The sequence below is a fragment of the Artibeus jamaicensis genome, unplaced genomic scaffold (genome assembly GCF_021234435.1).
Source record: "Artibeus jamaicensis isolate MK-2021 breed Jamaican fruit bat unplaced genomic scaffold, CSHL_Jam_final scaffold_1019, whole genome shotgun sequence".
Classification (NCBI taxonomy): Eukaryota; Metazoa; Chordata; class Mammalia; order Chiroptera; family Phyllostomidae; genus Artibeus; species Artibeus jamaicensis.
This window is the reverse complement of record NW_026522025.1, coordinates 169,034-196,242: the sequence shown is the minus strand read 5'-3', so window position 1 is coordinate 196,242 and position 27,209 is coordinate 169,034. Positions and strand designations below refer to the sequence as shown.

Here is a 27,209-nt window from a genome sequence, read left to right as displayed (position 1 = left end):
TGCATAGGTAGATATCCTAAAGGACTTTGATATTTTAATGAAGATGTTAGGTCTGTATAGCATTAAACATTTCCTTTCCTTTTCACAAATCTCTGGCATTGAGAGATGTCTTTCCAATTGGCAATGGACGATCTGGCCCAGTCTGGATTGTATTTGTATACCATCCTCTGGAGTCTGGGCCCCGTTGTATCTGTCCTGTAACAGTTTTTTTTGCATCCCTGGGTGGGCCAAATATTGCCCCCTTGGACTCCTGTTTGGTAACAATTGTTCCTATTTTGTTCTTTTTTCAATAATATTTTGGCTATTTGAGGTACTTTGATATTCTATGTTAATTTTGGGATGGGTTTTCCTATTGTTGTAAAAAAAATCATTAGGATTTTGATGCAACTGCGTTGAATCTATAGATTGCCTTGGGTATTATTGACATTTTAACAATATTAAGTCTTTTAATCCATGCTCACAGGACATGTTTCCATTTAGTTATGTCTTTTTTGATTTCTTTTGGAATTTAAAAAAAATTTTTATCATTATACAAGTTTTTTACTTCTTTGATTAATTCCTGAGTGTTTTATTCTTTTCAATGCTATTGTAAATAGAATGTTTTTTAAAATTTTCTTTTCATATTATTCATAGTGTGTAGAAGTGAGACTGATTTTTGTGTGTTGATTTTATATCCTACTACTTTTCTAAATTCATTTATTAGTTTAGACAGTTTTTTTGTGGAATCTGTAGAGTTTTCTACATTTAAGATTATATAATCTGTGAACAGAGATAATTTTTCTTTTTTCAATATGAATTCCTTTTATTTCTTCTGATTAGGGTTTCCAATATTATGTTTAATAGAAGTGGAAAAAGTGGTCATCTTTACCTTATTCTTGATCATAGAGAAAAGACTTTTCATCTTTTACCACTGAATATAATGTTTACTGTGGATTTTTCAGATATAGCTTTTATTATGTTGAAGTAGTTTCTTTTCATTCCTAGTTCTTGAGTATTTTGTCATGCAAGGGTATTTTGTTCTATCAAATGATTTTTCTCCATCAATTAAGATGATCATGTGTTTTTTTCTCCTTTGATTTTGTTAATGTGGTGTATTATTACTTGGATCAATTATTTTTATCCAGTTTTGCAGTCCAGGATTAACTCCCACTTCACCATGATATGTACTCCTTTTAATATGCTATGAATTCTGTTTAATAGTATTTTGCAGAGGACTTTTGGTTTATATGAGAATAATGCCTTATAGTTTCTTTTCTTCTCTTGTCTTTGTCTGGTGCTGGCATTAGGACGATGTTGATCATTTTTTGCCCAGTTTATCATTTTCACTTTACACATGTGCTGTTGAATAGTCAGAAAATTTTCAGGGGTTTTATTTGAAGATGTCCGGAACAGTCTGCTTCCTTCTGAAGCTCAGCTTTACATCTTCCTGCCGCCTTAGCTTCCTTGAAATGTATTGTCTTCTCAATTCAGTCAGGCCTTTTTGGGTTTTGTTTGTCATCTCTATTCCTCTCCCCACAACAAAAAATTACCCCTAAAAACTGAAGCAATTCTAGGACTTTCCTCATTGATTTTCTTGTCTCTGTTTTCTAAAATTAAAAAAATGGTTTTTCACATATTTTTCTTGATTTGTCATTGTTTATTGATATTAGGTTCCATCTTTGTTACTTTATCATAGCTGGAATAAGAAGTCTCATGTAGTGTTTGGGTTTCTAATGCTAAGAAAAAAGCAGTTAAGGAAAATTGGTAGCTGCTCCATTATCTTCATAGTGGTAATTGTTGCTTATCATCAGAAAGAGGTAGAACTATGAGTACCGAATGAAGGAAGGAGAGAATATGTTTGTTTGTAGCATTTGGTTAATTTCAACTGGTCTGGATCAACTGAATACTTATCTTCAGAGTTATTTACCCTTGATAAATTATATAGGATTTATTACCTAAAGATATATGGTGCTGTAAAACCATGTATCTATGAGTTGTTACAGATAAGAAGTATCAGCCTGTCTTCACTGCTTATTAATGATTATTTTACCTAAGATTACCATCATGTTTTGGTGGAAACTGGGAGTAGGGAATTTTAGGGTTCAAACATGAAGTCTGGTCACCTAGCTGGAATAGATTTATATGAACAGTTCAACCTGAGACCCCTACGGTGGGAAGATTTGCGAGTTCCTGCTACTGGGGCACTTCACAAAACACTGGTGGTGGCTTGAGATCTCGGGACAATGCATATCCTGTGTGATGTGACCCAGTGCTGGGCAGACCAAAAAGCTTGCTCCTGAGAATTCCAAATCCTGCTTAATGCATAATCTTCTGCTGTTACTGTTCTATGCTGTGTAATAAAGCTGTTCTGTGAATATAAACCATTAAGTTTTATGAGTGATTTCTACAAAGACTTAAATATAGTTGTGTATAATTCGCATAGTTTGACACCCAGATGATCTATTGGGGCCTCATTTCTCAATTAAAAAAATAAACTTTATTAAAATATTATTTACATACAGTAAAATGTGGCCATTTAAGGTAGTTTGAAGCATTTTTAAAAATGTATAACATGTAGCCACTGCTGCATTTAGATGTAGAACTTTTCCGTAACTTGGTTCCAAAAGCTCCCTCTTGCCTCTGTGAAATTCCCCTTGTCAAACAAATATTAACAACAAATGGGAAAATGTAACATCTATGGCCTGAGAAGGTCATGGTGATAAAGGTCTTTCACACTTCAGGAATGAGATCTCAGCCATTACACCAGTCGAGCTACAGAAGCTCACAGAGCAAACTTTGGTGTTGCTTCATTACAGGTCAACAACCCCTCCTACTAAATGCTACTTCTTTCACTTGACCACTGGTGTTGATTCCAAGCATATAACCTATAAATTCCCTGAATACAATCTTAGAGTCAGTTTCCCATAACCTAATCTAAGACAGCACTTAACCATGTGGTTTACAGAAAGGGGAACCTCCTAATGTCTAACAAAATGTTACTATAATTGCTAATAAGCTGATACATTAAAGATTAGCTAAGTAGATTAGTCAATACCTATAGTTATAGATTAGAAGTCTCAATAGATCAATGGTGTGGGGGGGTTCTGCCCTCAGGGCCCCCCTCCCAGCCACTGCGGATGAGAATAAGTCTACCAAGACATGATCTGCTTGGGGAGGAAAGGTGGCCGATCTCTCAAAGGAGAATGGCCAAGAGCTTTTTCCTCAGTGGGCTTTTATTAGGTTCATTTTGCACAGGAATACAGGTAAAGCTCATTAATCATTGTCAGGCAGTAAGGATCAAACAATGGATAACACACAAAGAACTCTGAGGGCCTATTCTGAGTAAGGGTCTGTTAGCTAAAGGGCTACAAAACTTTGGGAAATGAACCCTGACCCTTATCATTTAATTGAGAGCATTCTTAGCAAAGCAGGTTTCATAGGAGTTTATGTATTCTTTCTCAGGCCTGATCACCAAGGGGACCCACCCTTTCCAGCACAGGGATGCATCACCCACTGTCATTGTTTCAGGCTTAAATCAGGCAGGGGAAGTAAGGCAGCCAAGAGATTAGGAGAATTCTCACAGACAGAATGAGGACTCAAGCTATGTCAAAGCCAAGGGGCGAGGGTCCATCACCCCCTTTTGCTATAGCCCTCCAAGTCCTTCCCTGGGGACTCCGTGTGATCATGCCTGTCTTAGATCACACTCCGTGTGATCATTCCCCCCTTGGGGAATCTTACCTGTCTTTGGCTAACTGATCAAGCATTGGGGGCCAGTTATGGATGAAATAAAAGGAGCAGAAGTGGTGATCCTGACAGGGAGATAAGCTTTGTCTTCTTAGTGGCTTACGGTCAGAAGGTCACTCACTCAGCCTTAGCCATGGCGGGTTATAGCTTCTGAAACCAGACAGGATATTTCCCAACACAATGATGTTCAATCAAAATCCCAGCAAGTCTTTTTAAAACTACAAATTGTTAGGTAATTCTAAAGCTTATCTGAAGAAAGAATAGAAACTTCTGGATACCTATTCAAATTTCCAATCTGTCCAAGAATGGATTAGTTCTGCTAAATTCCAGGGAAGGGAGGAATAATTGACAGAATTTGGTTAGCTTTCAGTACTCCTATTTTTAGGGTGATTATGTGTCTTTTTCTTATTACAAATATAGAGGACTGCCCTCTAAACAGCCTTTTGCTATTCCTGCAGGCAGTGAATTACAATGAAAAGGAATATGCACTGAACCTTCAAGTGTCACAGAGGTACTGAGGAAATCTAGATGGCCCTGGGGGCTTACTTCCAACCCTCCCTTTCAGTAGTTCAGCAGAGAGATAGCTCAGTAGGTTTGAGTTAGCATAACAAACAGTGTAAGACTAATCATTCCTTTGATACTGGAGCCGCTTTTGTTTTAGAGTCACGTAAATGTTTCTTACTTTTATTTCCTTAAAAGTAGAGCATTACAACAGCAAGGAGTTCCTCTCCATGAAACACTGGCCCTGAACCTGCAGTCCAACCATGTCTGGCCTAAGCACAGCTTTTCCTGGAATACAGAGAATCCAGAGGTCTGCCTATAGTCTTCTACTTATCAGCTTGTAAACTCTGTCCTCAGTAGGCCTTGTTTTACATCTGTACTTTGTGGTAGTAGTGGTCTGTCAAAGCCTCTTTTCAGAGTTGATCATTTCCAGCACAGACTACCTAAACTTGATCCAGGTTCCTCTTGGTTTTAAAATTCCAGTGTTTGATTAATTTGAAAGAGCTTGGAATATTACTTCCCAGGTTCTTGTTTTGTGCTCTTCTCTAAATTGAATGGAATATGGTTTTCAGGAGGAAAACAGCACTGGTGTGCAACATAGAAAAGAGTGTTCATTTGGGGCAGATGGGTAAGATGAAACTAAATTGTGTTTACGAAGGTAACATGAAGGACATATCACTGTTAACAAGAGCAAGAATTCCCCTTAGGTTTGTCCCAGCATTCTCGTGACTCCGGGGAAAGATCCAGGGAAAATGCATATAGAAAGACTCCTGCACTCAGATATCATCTCAGACTAAGGCGTGTCTTGTTGGGACATGTCTCAGGCAAACACAGCACAGAATCCTTTTGGGTGATGCAAGGTGTAGCTGCAAATGAATTTTATAATACATGAAACAGATACCCTGTTGTTTTTTCCATGAAGGGATTTTGATTTCAGATCAGCCAGAGAAAATGTTCCACTGGCAGGCGATAGATGGAAGCCGTGGTTAACAGAGTGCCTACTTTGACTGTAGTTCGCCTGTGACTGACTGTTGGTGGAAGAACACTGCTAAATCATCTTCAGACATGGAAACAACTTTCTGAGAAACTGGAAGGACATTTTCTCTGGATCCTGGAGCTCAAGTAAGTGACCAAATTGTGAATGAAGGTTAAGGACAAGGCTATCTCCTGCCTCCTAAAGCCTGGTGTTTGTGCTCCTTTTAGTTCTAATTTCGTAAGGCCTCTGCAGTCTTTTCATCACAGAAAAGTGATGTCTGCAATGTAGACAGTTAACAGGCAGTGAGGTGTTTCCAAAGAGAAGATCTGCTTTCAAATTTTAGTATTAGATTGCTAAAAATTAAAAATAGGGCCTATCTGCTCTGAGTCCCAGAATTGGTGCCCCTGCCCCAGTCTCTTTCATAAAGAACTCAAAGAAAGCTTAGTGATGCCAGTGTTTCAGACCTGGTGTAAATGGTACAGTTGTTAAATATCACTGCCTCCCAAAAGGTTATTATTAAGATTTTAATGTGTTTTAAAAGTAGACTTTACAAAAAACAGATTTGTTAATGTATAATATACGTGCAACAAACTGCGTATGTTTAAGGTGAATAGTTTATCTATGTATATACCTGCAAAATTATCACTAGTCAATATAATATATCCATCACTTCTAAAAGTGATGAAAAATTCAAGTACTTTTGTAATTGTTGCCTTCTCTCCATTTTTCCTTCCTTAAGCAACCACTGATCTACTTTTATAGAGATTATTTGCAATTTCTAGAATTTTATATTCATGAAATCACACAGTATTGACTTTTTTTTCTGTCTGACTTTGTTAACACAGCACAATCCTTTTGAGAGTCACACATGTGTAAAAATAGCTTATTCCTTTTTATTGTTTTATATATTATATCATATAGATGTAGCACACCTCGTTTGTCCATTCATCATAAGTAAAATTTTGAATTATTTCCAGTTGTTGACAAATAAAGCTATTATTAACACTTGGATACAAGTTGTAATACAGACATGTCCTTTTATTTCTTATAGTTGGTCTTTAAAAACGAATATTTGTCTTTCCCAGATTCAAGGTCTGAGTTGCTGATTCTGAGTAGGAGTGGTAAAGGACGGAGATACCAGAGCAACCATAAATCATCTAGAGATCACTACATCTCTTTGGAAGTTGTGATCTTTTTTCTGGGTGCTGTGCCAACCCACCTCCGCAAATGTGAGTAGTCTATTGGGCCAGTGTTTCTGAGTACCATTTGTTTTATCTGTCAGATATGGAAAATATTAAACTATAAAGCACCATAACTTGAGTTTTTTTCACATTGGCTTTATATAGACTGCATAGACCTTGCTCTTTTTTTTCAATAGTAGATAGATTTAGTTAGTCTAGGACCATAGGACTTTCTTCCTTCAGATCTTGACTCTTTCTTTAGCACGTGGCTATAATTTTAATAAAGTCCTACATCTCCCTTTAAGATATATATTGCCTGAACCACTTTTTGGTTGTTGGTTTTATGTGTTTTTGTTTTACTTATTGACCCTGTGAATCAACTCATGTTTGTGACTATGAATTAGAGTAGGTTTCACATAAAACATGGGATGTTCAGTTAATATTTCAGCAACTTTTCTTTTTTAATAAATAATGTATAAAATTATTAACAAGCTTTTCCAGTTCCACCACAATTTGGTCTTGTCTTTATTGTTCAAAGAAATGAATTAAAAAAAATACTTTCCTTACTTTACCATACACATTTATGCATTTGTGTGTTTGTACTTGCCATTTTTTCCCTCCCCCAATTCATTCACTTGAATATTTTTTCTGCTCCATTTATTATGCCTCCTGGAGAAAATGGTCACTTAGTAGGTTAGGTTACAAAGTGAGGAATAAAAAGTGAAGTGTGACTCAGTGGGAGAAAGGGACCGAAAAGACCTTTTCTGATCAAACACTTCGGGGAGACATGTCATTTTTTTGAACACTGAGAGGTTGTCCCCTTTCATGTTCTTGATTTAATTTTATGTATCTTGACAATCCCTACTAGTATCTCATTGTCTGTGACTTTCTTCTTGTCTTTTTCCAGGCATGATGAAGCCTAAGTACTCCTATTTTTCTGGGTATTATGTGGGCTTTCTTTTCCTACAAGTGATGACATCAACACCAGGTGAGAACATCTCCTTTTTTCTTACTGAGTCACAACTATGGAAAGAACCTAGGGCAGACTTCCAGTGTCTAGTTCAGCATGGAAAGAGCTTGGAAGTCATCATTGCCTCCTAACATCAAGTTAAAAAGCTAGAAAAGCCACCCCCAAATCAACAAGTCTTTTCAGGTTCAATGGGGGAGTGAGGTCATAGGACAAATTGCTGTCTCCCAAATGGGCAAGTTAGACAAATGGCAGAGTTAGAAACTCACAGCTATCAGAGCAGAACTCTCTGTGGAAGCCAGAAGCAGGGAAGGAAGATCTAAGCTGTGATCACTGAATTCCTGGGGGCTCATTGTGGACAAGTCTGAGTTAGACTCTAAGAAGGCCCATTTTAGTAGGAGAACTCACTTTTGTGAATTTTACCTCCAGGATTTTTACTAGGATCTCACTGTGAATATCCCCTAATGTTTTAGGCAGAGAGAGGTGAAGAGTAACCATTTTTTGAAGTACGATCTTCTTAACAAGGCCTATCTTCAAGACAGACTACTTTACCAGAGACTAAACTATTAGTGTTTCATCAGTCTGACCGACTTGGAGGTAGAGAAATATCCAACTTCAGCCCAGCTAAGGGTGAGGAGGAGACTGAGATGCACTTATGAAGTTCACAGCCGAGGACATAGGCTCAATAAAAGACTGAGGTCTAATCACAGGATTAAAGGATACTATCCTCCTCCTACACTTATTCCATCACTAAAAGCCTTTAACCAGAGTTCCTTTTACCCATTCTATCATGTTTGGCTTTCAACAAAAATTTGCAAGGCCTACTAAAAGGCAAAAAATACAGTTTAAAGGGACAGGGCAAACATCAAAACCAGACTTTGATATAGTAACATTTTGGGATTTAATATAATAATTATATTTACTATGCTAAAGGCTCTAATGGAAAAAGCTGGCAGCATGCAAGATCAGATGGGAAATGCAAGCAGAAAAATGTAAATTCTAAGAAAGAATTTAAAAAATTATAGAGATCAAAAACATTGTAACAGAAATGAAGAATGCCTTTCACGGACTTCATTCGTATTTAGTGGACTAGATACGAATGAAGAAAGAATATCTTGAGTTAGAAGATATATCAATGGAAACTTTCAAAACTGAAAAACAAATAGAAAAAAAGGGAGTTTTAAGAGGAAGAAAAAATCCAATACCTGTGAGACAATATAAAAAGTGTGCTATACATATAGTGGAAATAACAGAAGAGAAGAAAAAGAGAAAGGAACAGAAGGAATATTTGAAACGATAATGGCAAGGAATTTCCTTAAGTTAATGTCAGGCACCAAACCATACATCCAGGAAGCTTAGAGTACACTAAGCAGGATGAATACTAAAAACCGACCAACCAACCAACTAACAACAATAACAACAAAGTTACATTAAGGCACATCATATTAAAACTGCAGAAAATGAAAGAAAAAGTCTCGAAAGAAGCAAGGGTAGGGACCCAGCTCATTTTCAGAGCTTACAAGAAATGTTAAAAGAAGTTCCATATCTCTGCCCCTCCTACCAGTCTGAAGGGATGTGGTTTCTTCAATTCTGTAGTTATTAGACTTCCATTCATCTTGATTTCTGACAGTTCTGAGTGATGGTCGTTCTAGTTTAGTTGTAGTTTTGATGTGGTTGTGTGAGGAGGCAAGCCATGTTTAGTTATGCCTTCTTCTTGACTGGAAGTCCTAAAAATTCTTGGTTATTATAAGGTATTTGCATTACCCATAAAACAGTATAGCGTGGTTTTTCAAAATACCTATTGAGAAACAATTCTCCAGTTTTCCCTCTTTTCAGCCACAAAAAAATCTATCATTCTACCCCCTGCTGCTGTGAGTTTGACTATGTTAGGCACCTCATATAAGTGCAATTATGCAGTATTTGTCCTTCTGTAACTGGCTTACTTAATTTAATATCTTCCAGGTTCATTCATGTCATAGCACAGGAACCAATTTTATTTTTTAAGTCCAAATAACATCCCACTTTTGTGTCTGTCACACTTTTTCCTCTTGTAAGCTGAAACTGTATATTAAAAGTGGGTTTCTTGTAGATGACATATCATTGGTTTATTTTTAATCACTCTGACAATCTCTTTTAATCAGTACAGAGACCACTGATATTTAAAGTGATTATTAATATAACTAGATTACTATCTAACATATTTGTTACTGTTTTCTGTTTGTTACCCCTTTTCTTGGCTGTTATTCTTTTTTGACATATGTGCTTTTATTTTCTATCAAGTATAAATTTTATGTGTATTTCATTTCATGAAATACACATAAAATTACATTAACTATCTTAACTAATTTTGATTATACTGTTCGCTAATATTAAATACATAACATTTTTGCAATCACCACCATGATTTCCTCTTGCGTGGATTATCTTTTTCTATCTCTTCACTTTCAATTCATTTGAGTCTGTGGATCTAAGTAAATCTTTTGCAGATAGCGTATGGTTGTATGTTGCGTTTTTGGAAATAATGAATTACTTTTGTCATTTTGTTATTTTTTTTTTGTATGCCATTTAGCTTTATTGTCTCTCATTTTCTTCACTACCTTCTTTTTTTTAAAAAAAGACTTTATTTATTTATTTTTGGAGAGGGGGAAAGGAGGGAGAAAGAGAGGGAGAAAACTGTTAAGAGATACATCGATCAGTTGGCTCTTGTGCACCCCCATCTGGGGACATGGCCCACAACCCAGGCATGTGTCCTGACTGGGAATCAAACTGGCAACCTTTTGGTTTGCAGTCTGGCACTCAATCCACTGAGCCACACCACCCAGGGCAACCTTCTTTTTTTTATGTTTAGTTGATTGTTTGTATTGAAACATTTAAATTCCTTCCTTATTTCCTCTTCTACATATTCTTTAGGTATTTTCGGGGGGTTATCATGGGGATTGCATTTAAAATTTTAAAATATTGATACTCTAATATGAATATATAACAGCTTAACTTTAATAACATAAAAACTTTTTTCTTTAACTGCTTTGTACCTAATCCTTTACTTGACAATACAAAAGTATATCTTCATATATTGTGTACCCTAAGACATAAACTAATAATTCTCTTAATTATATTAGTCTTTTATATTATATAATATAAAATGTGGACTTACAAACCAAAGTTACAATAATGCTAGCTTTTATACTAATAACTTAAAAAAATATATTAGTCTCTTAAATGACATTGGAAACAAAAAGTGGAGCTTGAAATTATTGTTACACCCTGGCCAGGTAGCTCAGCTGGTTAGAGTATTGTCCTTACACACCAAGGTTGTGGGTTCAATTCCTTGTTACATCTCTCTCTTTAAAAAAATCAATCAATAAAAAGAAACCATTGTTATAATAATAATAGCTCATATACTTGCTCATGTATTTAGCTTCATTGGGTACTTCACTTCTTTAATTTCAGGTCACTGTCAACTCCCTCAAGCATTGTTTTCATTGTTGTAGGGCAGACCCAATGTCGACAAACTCCCTCACATTTTTCTGGCAATAACTTAACTTATTCAATTCTGGACACTTTGCTGGACATGTGATTCTTGACTAACAGTGTTTTGTTTTGTTTTCCTTTCAGTATTTTGTATATATATTTTCCACTGCCTTCTGGTTTCCAAAGGTCTGGCGAGAAATCTGCTTATACGTCCTCATATGTGATGAGTTGCTTCTTCTTTGCAGCTCTCCAGATTCTTTGTCTTTTGAAAGTCTGATTTGAAAGGGTCTGCTTGTGATTGTCTTTGAGTTCTTCTTAGTTAGATTTTGTTGAACTTCATGGATATTTAGAGTCATGTCTTTTATTACATTTGGGGAGTTTTCAGCCATTATTGTACCAAATGTTCTTTCTGTCTCATTCTCTCTCTCTCCTCCTTTTGGGACTCCCACAATAAATATCTTGTTCTAGTCAATGATGTCCCACAAATCCATTAAGTTTTGTTCACTCTTTTTAATCTTTTTTCTTCCTGTTCCCCAGACTTAATAATTTCCATCATCCGGCTTTTGAGTACACTGATTCTTTTTTTTTTTTTCTGTTTAAATCTGCCTTTGAATCCCACCAGTGAATTTTTCATTTCAGTTTTGTTTTTTTTAGCTCCAGAATTCCTTTTTGTTTTCTTTTCAGGTTTTTAGGTCATTATTTATATTTCTGTTTTGTTCATACATTTTTTTCTTGACTTTATCATCTCTTCCTATGTTTTTCTTTTTAGCATCTTAAGATACTTCTTTTAAAGTCTTTAATTATAGATCTGCCTGCCATCAGGTTTTTTTTTTTCCTCAGAACAGTTTGTGTTTGATTTTATTGTTCTTGGAATGTGCCATATTTTCCTGTTTCTTTGTATATTTTGTGAATTGTTTAAATGGAAACTGGACATTGAAATTTAATGTGTTAACTCAAAACTTCACTCCTCTCTTTTTTCAGGTTTTGTTGGCTTTTTGTTATTGTTTTGTTTATCATTTTTATCTTGTTTTATTTTATTGTTGTAGGCTGTCTGTGTGCCAAGGATCACTATGAGGTGTTAACTTCAGGTCTCCTCAAGCTTTTATACGCCTGTCCCTTTTCTTGGACATGTGTGGTCACTTTCCAATTTCCCCCATATATGCATTTGCTTTTGAATATTCTAATCTTTAATGTCTTGTTCCCAAAATGGGAAAAAAGAAAAATGAATTGTTACCAAACAGCGAGTGGGGAACTGCTGCTGGCTGCTACCCTCTAGGCAAAATTCCAGAGGCAAAAGTTTGGTGAAAAAGGAAAGGAGTCTTTATTCAAAAGCTACACAATTTTGGAATAACATCTTTTGAGGGTAAAATCTTTAACTCTTTAGTTACAGCTTTAATCACTTAAACCTTTGAATTAAGGCTAAACTTTTTAACTCCCGAGTTCCCCTACCATTCCTCCTGTTAGTTTCTAATTATCTTATGTCTATAGAATTAGTTTATAAAAGCTAAAACAACATAAGATAACAAAAGCTACATGATTTTAGAAGAATGAGTCTTTTGCCTCAAAGCCCATCCCTTCTAGAGCACCCAAAGAAGAATAACCCTGCCACCCTCTGCTAGGCCAGCCTGATCCCAGGCTGAGCCTGTAGTTTCTCCTCCCACCCAAAATCTATCCAAATACAATCCTTTGGGAAATGCAGGCAACTACAGCATGATCATCCAGGCATCCTAAAGGAAGAGAGCCCAAGAGCCAGTCTCTACCCTCCTTTTATTTTAAATCTTCTGGTCCATGATACCACACACTCTGGAAATGTACAGCTTCTCAGTCAGCCTAGTCCTAGACTTTTACCATTGCAGCCTCCTCCTGTGGCCCCTCCCTAATCCTTCCCAGTGTTCTGATCAGAACTCTCTGTATCAGAAGGAGTGAATGAAAGGATGCTGGCCCTTTAAATTCCCTGGGTGTCACTTCAGTTAGAGAGGATAGGCTTGAAAAAAGAGAATGTACATCTCAATGGCCACTTGCCTCTTTGTCTTCCAATCTCTGTGGTTGGAAGCATCAATCAGTGATCACAGCACAGATGCCCAGTATTTGAATGACAGTTTTTTGTTTTATTTTCCTTTTTTGCCTACTCTGGCTCCCATGGTCTATGTGAGAGCTGCTCCAGGGAGAGTGCCCAGCTGCCTGCCATGAGGCTGAGGGTGGGCAATGGATAGATGCTACTGTGATAGAAACTGAAATTGACCAAAATTAATGCAATTTACCATCCAACGTTTCCCCTGGAAGTTGAAGACCTCCCATAGACCCCAAAGTTCTAAAACAGTTACCTCAGGCAGAGTCTGCCAGTGCAATCATTGTCTAAGTAGGGAGTCATGTTCCTGATGCTTTCTGTGCTGCCATCTCCCCAGAACCCAAGTGAGTATGTTTTAAAGAGAATAGTGTAGTAACATTGGTCTTTTCAATAAATAAAATGTTGATTTACACAGAAGGGAACATTTAAAATGGCCAGGTTAGATGGGAAGAATACAGTATGTCCTTGAATATATAGCAAGAGAGATGCTGTTGGCCTCAAACTTATCCTAGTTTTTTATCTTTCCCTACAGAAAAGTGGACAGTGATCACTTCCACGGGACACTTGGTGGCTACAGTAGGAGGACAGGCTGAGCTTAGCTGCCAGTTGTCCCCACCACAAAGTGCAGAACACATGGAGGTGTCTTGGTTCAAGGGTAATCATTCCAAGCTTGTTCACCTATACAGAGATGGCCATGAAGTGAATGAGAACACTGCCCCAGAATATATGGATCGCATAGAGTTTGTGAAAGAGGACATTGGGGATGGCAAAGTGACTCTCCGACTTCATAATATCAGCGTTTCTGATAATGGACCATATCAGTGTTCATTCAAGGACAGGGAATTCAGGGGTGTGGCTGGCATGAACCTGAGTGTCACAGGTAGGTAGGTGTATGGTGGAACATTGCATAACAATGGTCTCATGGCCCCATGAGCTGAAATATGTAGAAAATATATTATTTTTTCTTTTTATTTCTTGTCTTTTTTACTTTTACACAGTACTTCAAGTGTTTAAAATAGCGAGAAAACACCCTATATCTACTGCAAAAATGTACTATGCAGTAAATAAACAGAGCTGAGTGACCAAATATAGTCTAATTTGTAGCTTGGATGTGGATTTGAGGATTACCCCTTCTTATATTGCAGAATACAAGATTAATGAGACCCTTTTACTTTCAACTTTCTTTTTTTTAATAATAGTTTACTTTTATTATATTTTTCCAGTACCATTTATCCCTCTCATACCTTCTTCCCCCTCCACCCAACTGTCTCTGCCCCCAGAATTACTACACTGGTCATTGTCCATGTACACAAGTCCTTGTTCTTTTAAGCTTGATCCCTCCAATCCCAAACCCACCCCCACAGCTGTCAGCCTGTTCTCTATCTATGACTCAATCTCAATACGATAACCATCTTGATTTCTGTCTCATTTACCCAGCATTAGGCTTGGAGACACAGATCTATATTCAGGTTGTTAGCACTGGTGGACTTATGGTGGAGTGTAACTCAGGAGGCTGGTTCCCAGAGCCCCAGATGGAGTGGAGAGACAACAAGGGAGAGGTAGTTCCACATTTATCAAAATCCTATTCACGGGATGAAGCCGGATTATTCTACATGAAGATGATTGTTTTCCTCAGAAACAAATCACAGGGCAGTCTGCTTTGCTACATTCGAAACCCTCTGTCAGATGAAGGGAAGCAAATAAGTATCTTCTTGGCTGGTGAGTGTTTGGCAGGGTTTGGTTGTCAATAAAGCAAGATATAGAGAAAATAAATGAGATAATTCATATTTAAAAGCCTTGTACATTATCAAGCAGTATTTGAATGTGACTTTTTAAAATTGTTATGGGTTTTTGTACACAGATATTGTCAGGTGCTGAGAGGAGGACTTTCGAGGAAAAAATTAGAAGGGTAATAACAACCCATAACTGAAATACACATTGTAGCTTTAAAGGGAAGTTCATTATCTCATTAGACCCTCACAATATCATCAATGCAAGAATGTCCAAACCTGTAGAGAATTTTCAAGCCAAACTGATGCATGCCCAGAAGCAAGATTCCAAATGCTCACAAGAATGACAGCCTTGCAGTTTTTTTAAAAATACACTTTGAATTAAGGAGGAAACATGAGGAAATTACATGGAGGTGGGAGAAAGCCAGTAAGGGAGGGAATATTAGGTTACATGATATGTAACAAGATTGTGATCCACTGAGACTGGTTATGCCTCCCAGGAGTCTGAAAAAGAGTACTCTGGCATTTCAAAGGTCTGTTAATCTAGGGGCACCAGAACAATGGATATGGCTTGATTAAGGTGAAAATATACCTTTTGCTAAAGAAGTTATAAGCCTAAGGTATGATTACCTACCATGACCTGCCCAGTTAGGACTTTATGATCCAATCACCCTGTGAGGTTACTTTTGGCCACTGATTTATTACAGAGCCCCATTTTCATTCGCAGTATTCATGTGCCAGCTTAACAAGCTTTTAGCTCAGTGACTTAAAGGATGTCATTTACTTTCCTAACTATAGTTTTCTCATCTTAGAAAGAAGTATAATCATACTTCATGGATTTTTGTGACATGTTGTAATACAAATGTATTAGTAGAGGCAAAAATCTTTGCTTACCATTATCTAATATTCTGTACTAACACTAACTCGAAAACTTCCTGAAAATTCAGTAAGAAAAGATTATTGTGGCCATTTATAGGTAAATAGATGTTGAGAGAAGCCAGTCAAATCAACATCAAGTAAAATGTGGAACTAAAGCACAGGTTTCTGATTACTGGTTGATACATCACCTTCAGAAGCAGGGTGGCTGGACATCAAAGGCCAAAGAGGAAAAGGCTATGTCTTATGTGTGACAAAGGTACCCTCAGCTAACACCTATGCAGAGAAGTCTGGGCTGATTGTGGGAAGACAGTGGTGGGCCCTCACATGTCACTTCAGGGAGTCTCCTTCTAGTCAGAAGGCACAGCATTTTATCTTACATATCTTTTTCTAATCTTCTTAAAGGATTATAAAATGGACTGGAAAAAAAAAAGTGTTACCCTGACTAGATAGGAGTCCATAACAATGATCTGGGAAATAGATATGGCAGAAAAGGTGGTAACAGTAAGATTCTAAGAATATTTTAAATGCAGTGCTGATGGGACTTAGTGATGAATCAAATGCACGATGAGAGAACGAAAGGGGTGAAATACAATTCTAAAGTTCAGGGCTTGAGTCATGAAAGATAGGTTTTCACCTACTGAGATGGAGAAGTTTGTGAGATGAGCATATCTTGGAGACAAGACCATGCCTGTAAGACATAAAATGAAAATGTTAACTAGGAGGTAGATATGCATTAAAATTCTGTGGAAGAGATGAGGCTTGAGATATAATGTGAATGTCTTCAACCACAAAAAGAATTAGAACAGAAAAAAATAAAAAAAACAAATCCTAGAACTGAATTTTGGAGCATACCTTTTAGATGACCTTTAGGCAAATAAGAGAAACCTGCAAAGTATTTGAGAAAATAAGGAAAGAGGGAGGGGAAGAAAACAAACAGCACAGGCAAATAGCAATATTTGGAAGTATTTGTTTTGAACTCATCCTCTGGTCAATGAGAAAAATAATTTCCATTTTAACCTCTTTTTAATCTTCCTAATGTTTCTTACTATTTCACTAAAGACAGTTGTTTTCTATGTAAATTAATAAGAATTGTATATGATAGGTGAATTCAAATACTAGTTTCAGATAGAATTCAAACTGGAATAGGATTTAAAATAAGCATAATATTTGAAAAAAGAGCCCTATCTGTTGCAATTAAATGAATAATAAGCAAAGTCGAATTACATAATAATTAATAAATTTTGAAGAAAAGACTTTCATGAACTGTGTGAGCAATGTTGTTATCACTTTTTACATTCTGTGTACTAAGTAAAGATCTCACACCTTTATGTCATTTACAAGTATTAAACCAGTTAAAATTTAAACCAGACAAACATGAAATCTGCACAAACATTGCATGGTAAACTTTGCTTTTCCTGAAAAAATGTTATTGCTATCATTAAAAAGTACCAAATATATGGTACAGGCAAATATGCAACCAAAACACAAATATATATTTTCTTAATTATGCACTAGAACAAAAATAATAATAAAAGGCAAAAACACCCAATGAAAATCTTGGAAAAAAATAGCATGTGTTTAACATTAGCCATAAAATGCATAGAGTCACAAGCCAGATACAGAATCTACTTGCAAACAATACGTATTCTGTCTGAAAGGCCTCAGAAAAACATACATGTTTATGGAGGAATACTGTGTTTTGAGTGGGAATATTTATGTCTATACAGACAAACACAACCCAGAATCAATATAATCACTTCATTATAGTCAGTTTTTAAATTATGAATTTTATATTAAATTTCATGTTATATGGGTTTTATATTAAATCTCACATAAGATTATATAAAATTTATAATTTAATTATAAATTAAAATTTATAATTTTAATCTTATAATTAAAATTATAAATATATGAGTTTTGTTTTTCAATTATAATTAACATACAATATATTAGTTTCAGGTGAAAAACATAGTGATTGGAGATTTATATAACTTACAAAGTGATCACCCTGATAAATACAGTACCAATGTTGTACCGTACACAGTTATAATATTATTGACTGTATTTCCTATGCTGTGCTTTATATCTCCATGTATTATATTCAGTTTTTGTAATCTGATAAAATAAATTCTACCTCCTTATTTACTTAACCTTTTCTCTACCACTTACAGATATTCATTCTTCCATACTAACTTCAATATTACCTTACCCAACTTCATTTTAAAAAAAAGATCTCCAAAGAATTTCTATCTGAAATGTCTTTAAATGAAGAAAGTGATTTTGAACAATGAACAGTTAAATAATTTGTGGTCATTTATGACCACAGACTCTTGTTTACTGTCACAGGAAAAGACCATTGTACCAATAATAAAAAATAAGGAGGGTAGAATGAGATCCAGGTCATAAGGAAACAGTGTATACCAAACTGTAATGCATGAATTTTAATGCATTATTAAAAAGATGAAACAGTTCCTATGTAATGTTGCAATAATTAACAATACCGCAGGAAGAAAAAGACTCCTGCATATAGCTATACAAAAATAAATTTCAGAGGGGTTAGAAGTTAAATGCTGCAACTGAAATAACACTTTTGGAGGAAAATACCGTATTAGAGAGAACTTAAAAATGCAAACCATAAAAGAAAAGAAAGATCTATTTGTCTTCATTATACCTTAAGAGCTCCCTGGAGACAATTCTGAGGCTGTCTTAGGGCCACTGAGCTGCTCAGCTCCCAGCGTGAGTTATGGCATCCAGGGTTCTGCTTGATTGTTTCCTTTATAATCAGGAAACCTTTGCACAGGAATATGAGAAGAGACAAAGGAGAGACTTCATTCCATTGTAGCCTCAGTCTAAACTCCATCCCCAAAACACTCAATCCCAGGCTCTGTACTTGCCAGTAAAATAGTTCCACTGATCTTTAGCCCTGACTCAAATACAAAAGTAATAAAAATAAAAATAAAGAAAATGCAGGATCTGAAAGGTAATGTTCCTTATTAGCAGTAAAATCCCTAATTCAATAGTGGTGCATGTCATGGATTTATTGAACTTCTGATTGTTCTGCTCTTTCTTTCAGATGCCCTATTTTATCCAGTCTACATCTTGCTGATAGCTTTAATTTCAATTTTCTGTGTGATACTACTTTTTATTGGTGTGCTCCTACTCTGTCAACATTTCAGAAAAACAGGTAACTGCCGCAACAAGGGTGTAATCACTTAGGGCACCGCTTTCAGTGTGATGCTCAAGTCACATGGGGTGCTTAAGCAAAGCTGTCCGACATTTGTGAGAACGTTCCAAGCCTTGCATAGAATGGCTTAGGACTTGTTTCTCACCTTAGACCTGTTAGACTTCACACCTGTCATTTATGAGCTTCTCGGGACAAGGATTGTTTGAGGACTGAGGTCAGTATGTCTCCTGAGCTGCTCAGGCTCCCAGTTACTTCTGTGCCCACAAAGGAGTGTTTTCTCTCTTAGACAAGAGTGTATTCAACTGAAATGAAGTAGAGCCAACCTCTGCTTCAGTCAAAATAACTTAGTGAGGGCCAAATCCTGAGTTTTTTCTAGGATACTCTTCATTCGATAGCAGTCTTTCCTCCTACATGGATTGCCATTAATTTTTGAGATAGTACCTCCATTCAAGGACTTGAACAAAACTAACATGAAAAAGAAATAGGTCTCCAAACTAATAAATTCTTTCTAAGGATTTCTTAGGAATCCTTATGTTTCTTTGGGTTTTATGGCTAAACTAAATGACTATCACTTTTCTTTATGAATATATCGCTAAATACTATAGTGGATATTGTGGCCCATCAGCTACAAGAACATTAAGAACAATTTTTGCCCCAAAATATTACCAAGCAAAATAGCTCATATACTGCTGAGTAAATTGTGAGATATGGGATGTGAGTTTGGAGACTGAGTAGACGATTTAATGGACATGAGTCAAAGGAGAAGATACAATCCATTGTGCTCATTTTTCTACCAGATCCTTAAAACCTGCTACCATGTTTATTCAGTGTCTACCTTACGCTAGGCATTGTGATAGTCATTTTACAGAATTTACCTAAATTAACCCTAATAGGCAGTGCTATTACCATTAGCATTTTATAGATGAGATATGGTGGCTCACATAGCTTGCAAGTGGCAGAGCCGAGGTAGGAACACCTAGGATGTGCTTGGCTCCAGCTCTCAGGCTCCGATCACTGTGCTTCCTTCCAGGGTTTAGTGTCAGGTTTCTGCCTGCACAGCCTAGTGGCTGAGGAAGTTATCAACTCACGTGGCAGCCTGTTGCATAGTTATTGTGGGAATTTTCTTCATTTTGAAAATCTAATCTGCTGATACATGATATCTTCCAGTTAGCTTTCTCCCACTTCCCCACAAAAGTCTTTTAATGAACCGAGGTCATAACTTTACTACAATTGAGTTTCTTTAGAAAGTACCTGATTGTACCATACTTTCCTCTGGAAGGTGATATAAGCCAAAGAATAAATGGATACATATTTTAGTAATATATGGAAAAACATTTAATCATCTCTGTTTAGCTTGTAGAAATCAGCCCCTTGACAGTGGGATTCAAGCTGAAAGGTGTAAGTACATTCAGAGTCCATGAACAGGACAGTTTTTTTCTTTCAGCCAACTCAGTGTCGCCACAGTGACATCCGGTCAGTCTCACAACCCTCAGAAGCCCCACACATCTGATGACGTCTCCTAGGGCCTCTCCCCAGGCCCCCAGACAGATTAATGTTGTGCTAGGTCGGGTGCTGAGAACTAAGAAAGGAAACTGCTCTTAGCCCTGTTAGAGCTACAAATCCAGTCCTCCTAGGTCCTGACGTCACCCACAAAGTAAAAGCGCATCCTGAGCCTTATCTAGGTCAAGTGCATGCAGGACAATGACTATGTTTTTTCTGATAATGCTCCTTATGTCAGTTATGCCTCCGCGTGCCTGCAGCCCTCATTTTTTAATTCTAACTCTCTCTGTGTTCTAGAGTTCCAGTGTGACCTCATTCATTTGTTGAACACAAGTTATGCTCAATTACTGTGTTTTGGATGCTCTTGTATAATGCCCATTATGTATGTGCTATTTCGGAGAGGAGGTAAGTCAGCTCAGTAGTGGGGACTCTCTCTTTTCCTGAGAATCTGGGTTGTTTATCCAAAGCTGTGTGACTCTTTCATCATTGCCAAGAACAGTGGTTCGGGTGACGTTACAGAGGACCAAATTCCAACACTAGATTGTTGTGGGCGTCAAGGACTGAAGGTCCTATAACTGCTGCCCGTGTTCTCAACTGTGCTTTAGGACATAGCGCCTCCTGTTGCAAGGAGGGAAAACCATTCTGGCTCCAGAAAATATGCTTGGGGGCAACCACTCATTCGTTTTACTGGGGCCCCTGACGGTGCACATTCATGACTCTGGTCTCCGCTTCTTGTCTACTTGGGGCGGAGTGCCTACATTGAGTACACGATGCTAGACATCAATGTTTTTCCATCTGACAGTGATATTCATACATACCTCTTCAGCTTGCATGCAATTTCAGAAAGATTATGGAACATGGAAATCCTTCCTTGGACCTATTGCCTATGAAATGAGGCTATCACTTAGAGATAAAGTTGGTAGATTAATGTAATTAAATCATTCAAAAATGTAATTTTGACACTTGACAATTCTTTTTTTAAGCTGATATGTGTTTATATTTCTAACTTATTAACAACAAAAGTTTCCTCCATAAAAATTGATTTTCTAAGAGATATAAAATATTTAAAATAACAATTGCTTAAATCAGATTGTATTTAATTGTTATAATTCTTAATTGTCTAGAGGATTCTAAGGAAATGAATATACAGGATACTTACCATCAAACAAGGGGAAAATACCCTCTGTTTTATCTGAGGCATTGCTTTCGAATCACGGAGGAGAAGTATAGAGAGTTGGGTGGTCACCAGCAGGGCTCTCTCTGTGCCTCAGTTCCCATCCGCATCCTCATGCACAGTGGGCCTTGAACAGCAACTTACATGGGCCTTTTTTTCAATTCTTTCCACTGAAAATTGTGAAACCCTGCCTTCAAACTTACCAAATTGATGGATAAAAAGACCAATTTTTCAGTACTAAAGGAAAATTGGTGATAGTGTAAACAAATCAAGTACCTGGGTAAAATGTGGGGAAAAAACAGTAAATACAAGTCGCATTTCCCCAGGACGTCTTAATTTCAACTGTCAGTTGTCACTCCTGAAGAGAGCAGGACACAAGCCAACTCAACCACTGTAAGAGATGTCTGAGGCAAATTACATTATTCCTGATTGTAAAGGGATTTGCATGTTTAATGACCACATAGCTGTGATCAGCATTTTTAAAAATAAATATCTAGAAATTGAGCTGGACCATGTGTTATGTGTATGTTTAATTTTATAACGAACAGCTCAAGTGTCTGTATCATTTTACATATCACCAGCAATGGATAAGAGAACATTTATTCCCTCATGTATTCAATATTTGGTTCCTGTAGTCTCTCTAACTTTAGATCAATGTTTGTAGTGGTATTTCATCTTGGTTTTCATTTGCTTTTTCTAAGCATTTCATATAAATGGAATCAAATGATATTTATTTTTTGACTGATTTCTTTCATTTAGCATATTATTTTAAAAGTTTATTCATGTTTTAGTATGTATCAGTTCTTCATTCTTTTTTATTTCTGAATAATAGTCTATTATGTGAATACAGAACATTTTATTTATCCATTCTCCAATTAATGTAACTTGAGTTGTTTTCAGTTTTAGCTACTATTAATAATTCTGTTATAAACATTGAGTAAAAAGAATGTGGATATCATTCTATCTATTTAGATCTTATATAATTACTTTCAACAATGTTTCATGCTTTACAGTGTACAGCTCTATTTTGTCATTTTATCCCTAGGAATTCTATCTTTTTTTTTCATTCTTAAATACAGAGTTCTTTTTAATTATAGTTGACATACAATATTATATCAGTTTTAGGTGTACAAAATAGTGATTTGACATTTATATACCTTGGGAAGTGATCACCATGAGTCGTCTAGTAACCATTGATCCCTCAAGTTATTAATTAGATATTACTGACTGCATTCCCTATGTTGTACATTACATCTCAGTGACTTATTTATGTTATGAGTTCGTCCTCTCAGTCTCCTTCACCTTTTTGCCCATCTCCCCCATCATTCAACCCTCTGGCAACTATAAGTTTGTACTGTGTGTCTATGAGTCTGTTTGTTTTGTTGTGTTTGTTCATTAGTTTAATTATTTAGATTCCACATATAAGTGAAATACTTTGTCTTTACATCCTCTTCTCGTCTGTGTATAAAATAAACTGCTTCCCTCTTATAAGGGTACTAGTGATTGCAGTGGGCTCAGCCAGACTATTCAGAATCATCTCCCTGTCTAAGATCCTTAACTTAGTAACACCTACAAATACTCTTTTACCACACAAAGTACCATGCATTAGGTGTGGAGTATCTTTCAAGTCCATTATTCATCCTTTAGCCCATGACTCACAGAGAATTATCCTCAGGACTTGAGACCTAATGGAGTTTGCCCGAATTTTGAAATTGCTTGGGAGTAGAAAGTACTTTTTTCTTTTCATTTTCTCTGCCTTTTACTGGGAATGTCTACAACTGTTTTCTTATGCTTATTGCACCATGATATTTTAAGGCAGGTAATTTTTTTTTTTAGTTTCACAGTTCGTGATGAAAAGGAATTTTACACCAGGATAGATTATACTCAAAGCCTCACTCATGTGCCTCCAAATTGATTTAGTTCATTGGACAATATCAATTCCTTGCAGTTGTGGGACTTAAGTCCCATGTCCTTGCTGATTGTCAGCAGGGGGCCAGGAGGCTGCCTGGATCTCGTCATGCTCTGCCAGCAGCAACAGGTCAAGTCCCTGTCAGCATCTGAAATCTCTTCTTCTGCCTCATATTTCTGACTGCAGCCAGAGAAAGTCTCTGCTTTTCTGAGCTCACATGATTAATTTTCCTCACCTAAATATTCCTGAATAATGTCTTTATTTTAAGCTTCATAGCCTAATTTTATCTGCAAAGTCTTTTTTTCATATAATGTAACATATTTACAGGCCCAGGGATTGGAGAATAGGTCTTTTGGGGGGATGCCCATCCCGCCTATGACAGTCTGTTTTCTCCCCAAGTATTCACAGCTCTCCCAAAGTCAAGGTCCACTCTTCTCATTCACATGGCATCTTGTTATAACATCAACTCAAAATTAATAAGATAACAAAAGAATGTTAAAGGGTCTATTTTATATAGTTGTGATGGTTGATTGAATTAGTACATTTTTAGTACTCAAATGATAACTGCTAAAGAACAATACCATATGATCTCACTAATAAGTGGAATCTAATCAACAGAACAAACAAGCAAGCAAAATATAACCAGAGACATTAAAATCTTAAGACCAAACTGGCAGTAACCAGAGGGAAGGGGGAAGAGGGTAAAGAAGGGAAAGAGAGAACGGTTTTCAGAAACATGTATGAAGGACACATGGACAAAACCAAGGTGGGTGGGATCAGGGGTGGGAGGTGGGGATGGCTGGGATGGGGGGAGGGGGAGAAAATAGAGACAAGTGTACTTGAACAACAACAACAACAAAAAGAATAAGTTATCAGATCAAATAAGTTATATTAAATATTGGTTCCAGAATATTCTCTTCTCTTAGTTCTCACTTTAACTAATTTTCTAATTGGTATACCTTTCTCAGTGTCTCTTTCAGATCCTTTGTTTTTTTTATACAATGACTGGATATGGGATATTTCAAGCATAGGCGTTGTGCTGATGGTTTTTTATGGTGCACTTATTTCTTATTTGTACCTGTCAATAAAAGGTAAGTGGTCAGGGTTAGTCATAGCTCTAACCTATCATTTTTCCAGCACATATTTTTGTTCTATGTCTTGTAAGGCCCCACTTTCTGCCAGCTTAGTAGCCCAAGGTTCATCCTCTTTTCAGAGGAAAAACAACATAAGCCCCCAAATCTCTTTTGTCAAGTTACACATTTATATACTAAGGTAAAGTTGTCTCATCTCAAGTGCACAAAGAGTGACATCTTCTGTCCTGATCTCCAGACTTCTGCTCTGTACTTCAGCTACTAACACACAGAATCATAGCTGTTCTCCCGGGTTTACCCCTGTCCTCCTGCAGCATGCAGGCAGTTCTTATGTTGACATCTGGGTCCCTAGCACCCTAAAAAGATGTGGTGTAGGTCTCTCCAAGCTGGTGTTGGGACATTGCTGTACACATAGATTAAATTATCCACTGCTTGTGTTATTCTATCCACTTAAAATCACAAAGACTTTATTCAATTTTGACATTTTTAATTCTGCTCACTCTGCTTCCTTGAATGAATTTCACCATTTCTCTGCTTTTGTTCAACCAGGAATCTCAAGTAATAGGTAGGAAGCTAAAAATTCTTGATTTTTTATGCTAAAATTTTGAGATGTATGAGGGCCAACAAGTCTTCAGATATATAATTTTCCCACAAATCTTACTGTAAGTGAATTTAAATTCACAAAACCACGAGTAATTTTCATTGCTTTCTTGCTATAACTTAAATGAACAGAGTATTAAATGAACAGTGAATATCTATGTGTGTCACTAGATGTTAGAAGAAACAAAAACAATATATACGAGATTCTAATGGGTAAGTATGTTTTGAGCCCACAATTTTACCTATTCTAAATACTTTCTTATAAGTAAGAGCAAGTAATAGTTAAGAACATAAAAAATTCACCATTACTGTAAACTATATGAAAACTATCTAAGAAAAAATTCAAATGGAATGAGAATATGTTAAAAATTAGATGAATATATAAGAAATATAATTAATATATAAGAAATAAGTAAAACAATTTAATCAATAAAATATTAATTTAAAAATAAATACAGTATTGTAATAGTTGCCAATATAATTATTTAAATAATGTAACAATATATTAATAACCTAGTCACTGAACACCAATGACAGCTAATATTACAGACAAAAGAAAGGAATAACCTCAAATTCTAGTAAACCTCTACTTTAACCTCTAATTTGTAGGACATATCAAAAAAATAATACTTCGAAAAAATCGGCAGATACGGGAGCAGCAAAATGTAGAAATGGAAACACTACACAAGAAATGATCCACCCTGACCAGTGTGGCTCAGTTGGTTGAATGTCATCCTGCAGAGCAAAAGGTTGCCAGTTTGATTCTTCATCAAGACACATGCCTGGGTTGCAGGTGTGATCCCAGGTTGGGGCACATGAGGAAGCAACAATCAATACTTTTCTCATAAATCAATGTTTCTCTCCCTTTATTTCTCCCTCTTTTCCCCTCTCTCTAAAATTTAATAAATAAAATCTTTTCTTTTAAAGAGAAATGATCCAGGTTCTTCAATAAATGTTGCTGGAAAAATAGAATTAAAAAAACAGGTTAGCTCTATAGTTTCTTCAGTCAAAGGCTTATCAACCAATTGCAACTTGTACATTTGTTTGGATGTCTATTTAAACCAATACACTATTGAATATTGAACAAAAGTGACAAATTTTAGCCAAACTCACTGAGAAAAATATTGATAGCCCAAACAAATAAAATTAAAAATTAAAGAGGAAATTACAACCAACATCACAGAAAGACAAAGAATTATTAAATAATACTATGAGCAATTATTTGCCAACAAGTTGAACAACCTAGAAGAAATGGATACATTTCTGGAAGCATACAACTTTCTAAGACTGAACTATGACAAATTAGAAAATCTAAACAGACTGATTGCTAGCAATGAAATTGACGCAGTAATCAAAAGACTCCCAGTAACTATGAATAAATTTTACCATGGAGGTAAAATATGTGTACTCAGAAAAGTACAGGGCATTGAAGAAAGAAATTCAGGAAGGTACAAATAAGTGGAAGCATATGGTGTGTTGATAGGTTGGAAGAATTAACATCATTAAAATGTCTGTACTACTCAAAGTGATATATAGATTCAATGCAATTCTTATTAAAATATCAATGGCATATTTCACAGACCTAGAACAAATATGTATATGGAACCAAAAATGTATATGGAACCAAAATACCTTAATAGCCTCAGCAATTTCTTGAGAAAGAAGAACAAAGTTGGAGGTCTCACAACACCTGATATCAAATGATACTACTAGGCCACTGTCACCAAAACAGCCTGGTACTGGCATAAGAACAGACGCATAGGCCAATGGAAGAGAACAGAGGGTCCAGAAATCAACCCACACCTTTATTGTCAATTAGTCTTTGACAAATGAGGCAAAATCATACAATGGAGAAAAGATAGTCTCTTTAATAAATGATATTGGGGAGATTGGACCAGTGCATGCAAATAAATGAAACTACACCATACTTACACCATTCACAAAAATAAACTCAAAATGGATAAAAGACTTAGATAGATGTAAGTTGTGAATCAATAAAAATCCTAGAACAAAACACAGGCAGTAAAATCTCGGACATCCCTGGGAGCAATATCTTTACTGATGTCTCCTAAGGCAAAGGAAATAAAGAAAAAATATAAAGAAATGAGACTACAACAAATAAAAAGCTTCTGCACAGAAAAAGGAACCATCAACAAAATAAAAATGGAACCCACTGTATGGGAGAACATATCTGCCAATGATACATCTGTAAGAGGTTAATTTCCAAAATATATAAAGAACTTATACAACTCAAC

General features: G+C 36.2%; 1 protein-coding gene across 1 annotated transcript; it reads left to right on the top strand.

The window, feature by feature from the left end:
• The first annotated feature begins 7,290 nt into the window (after positions 1–7,290).
• Positions 7,291–25,649, top strand: LOC119040199 (selection and upkeep of intraepithelial T-cells protein 8-like). Its single transcript, XM_037133080.2, has 7 exons — positions 7,291–7,369; positions 13,420–13,767; positions 14,325–14,606; positions 18,570–18,680; positions 20,478–20,585; positions 24,232–24,354; positions 25,564–25,649. Exons 1-7 carry the CDS (start codon positions 7,291–7,293, stop codon positions 25,647–25,649), a joined length of 1,137 nt encoding a protein of 378 aa, XP_036988975.2.
• Positions 25,650–27,209: the final 1,560 nt, after the last annotated feature.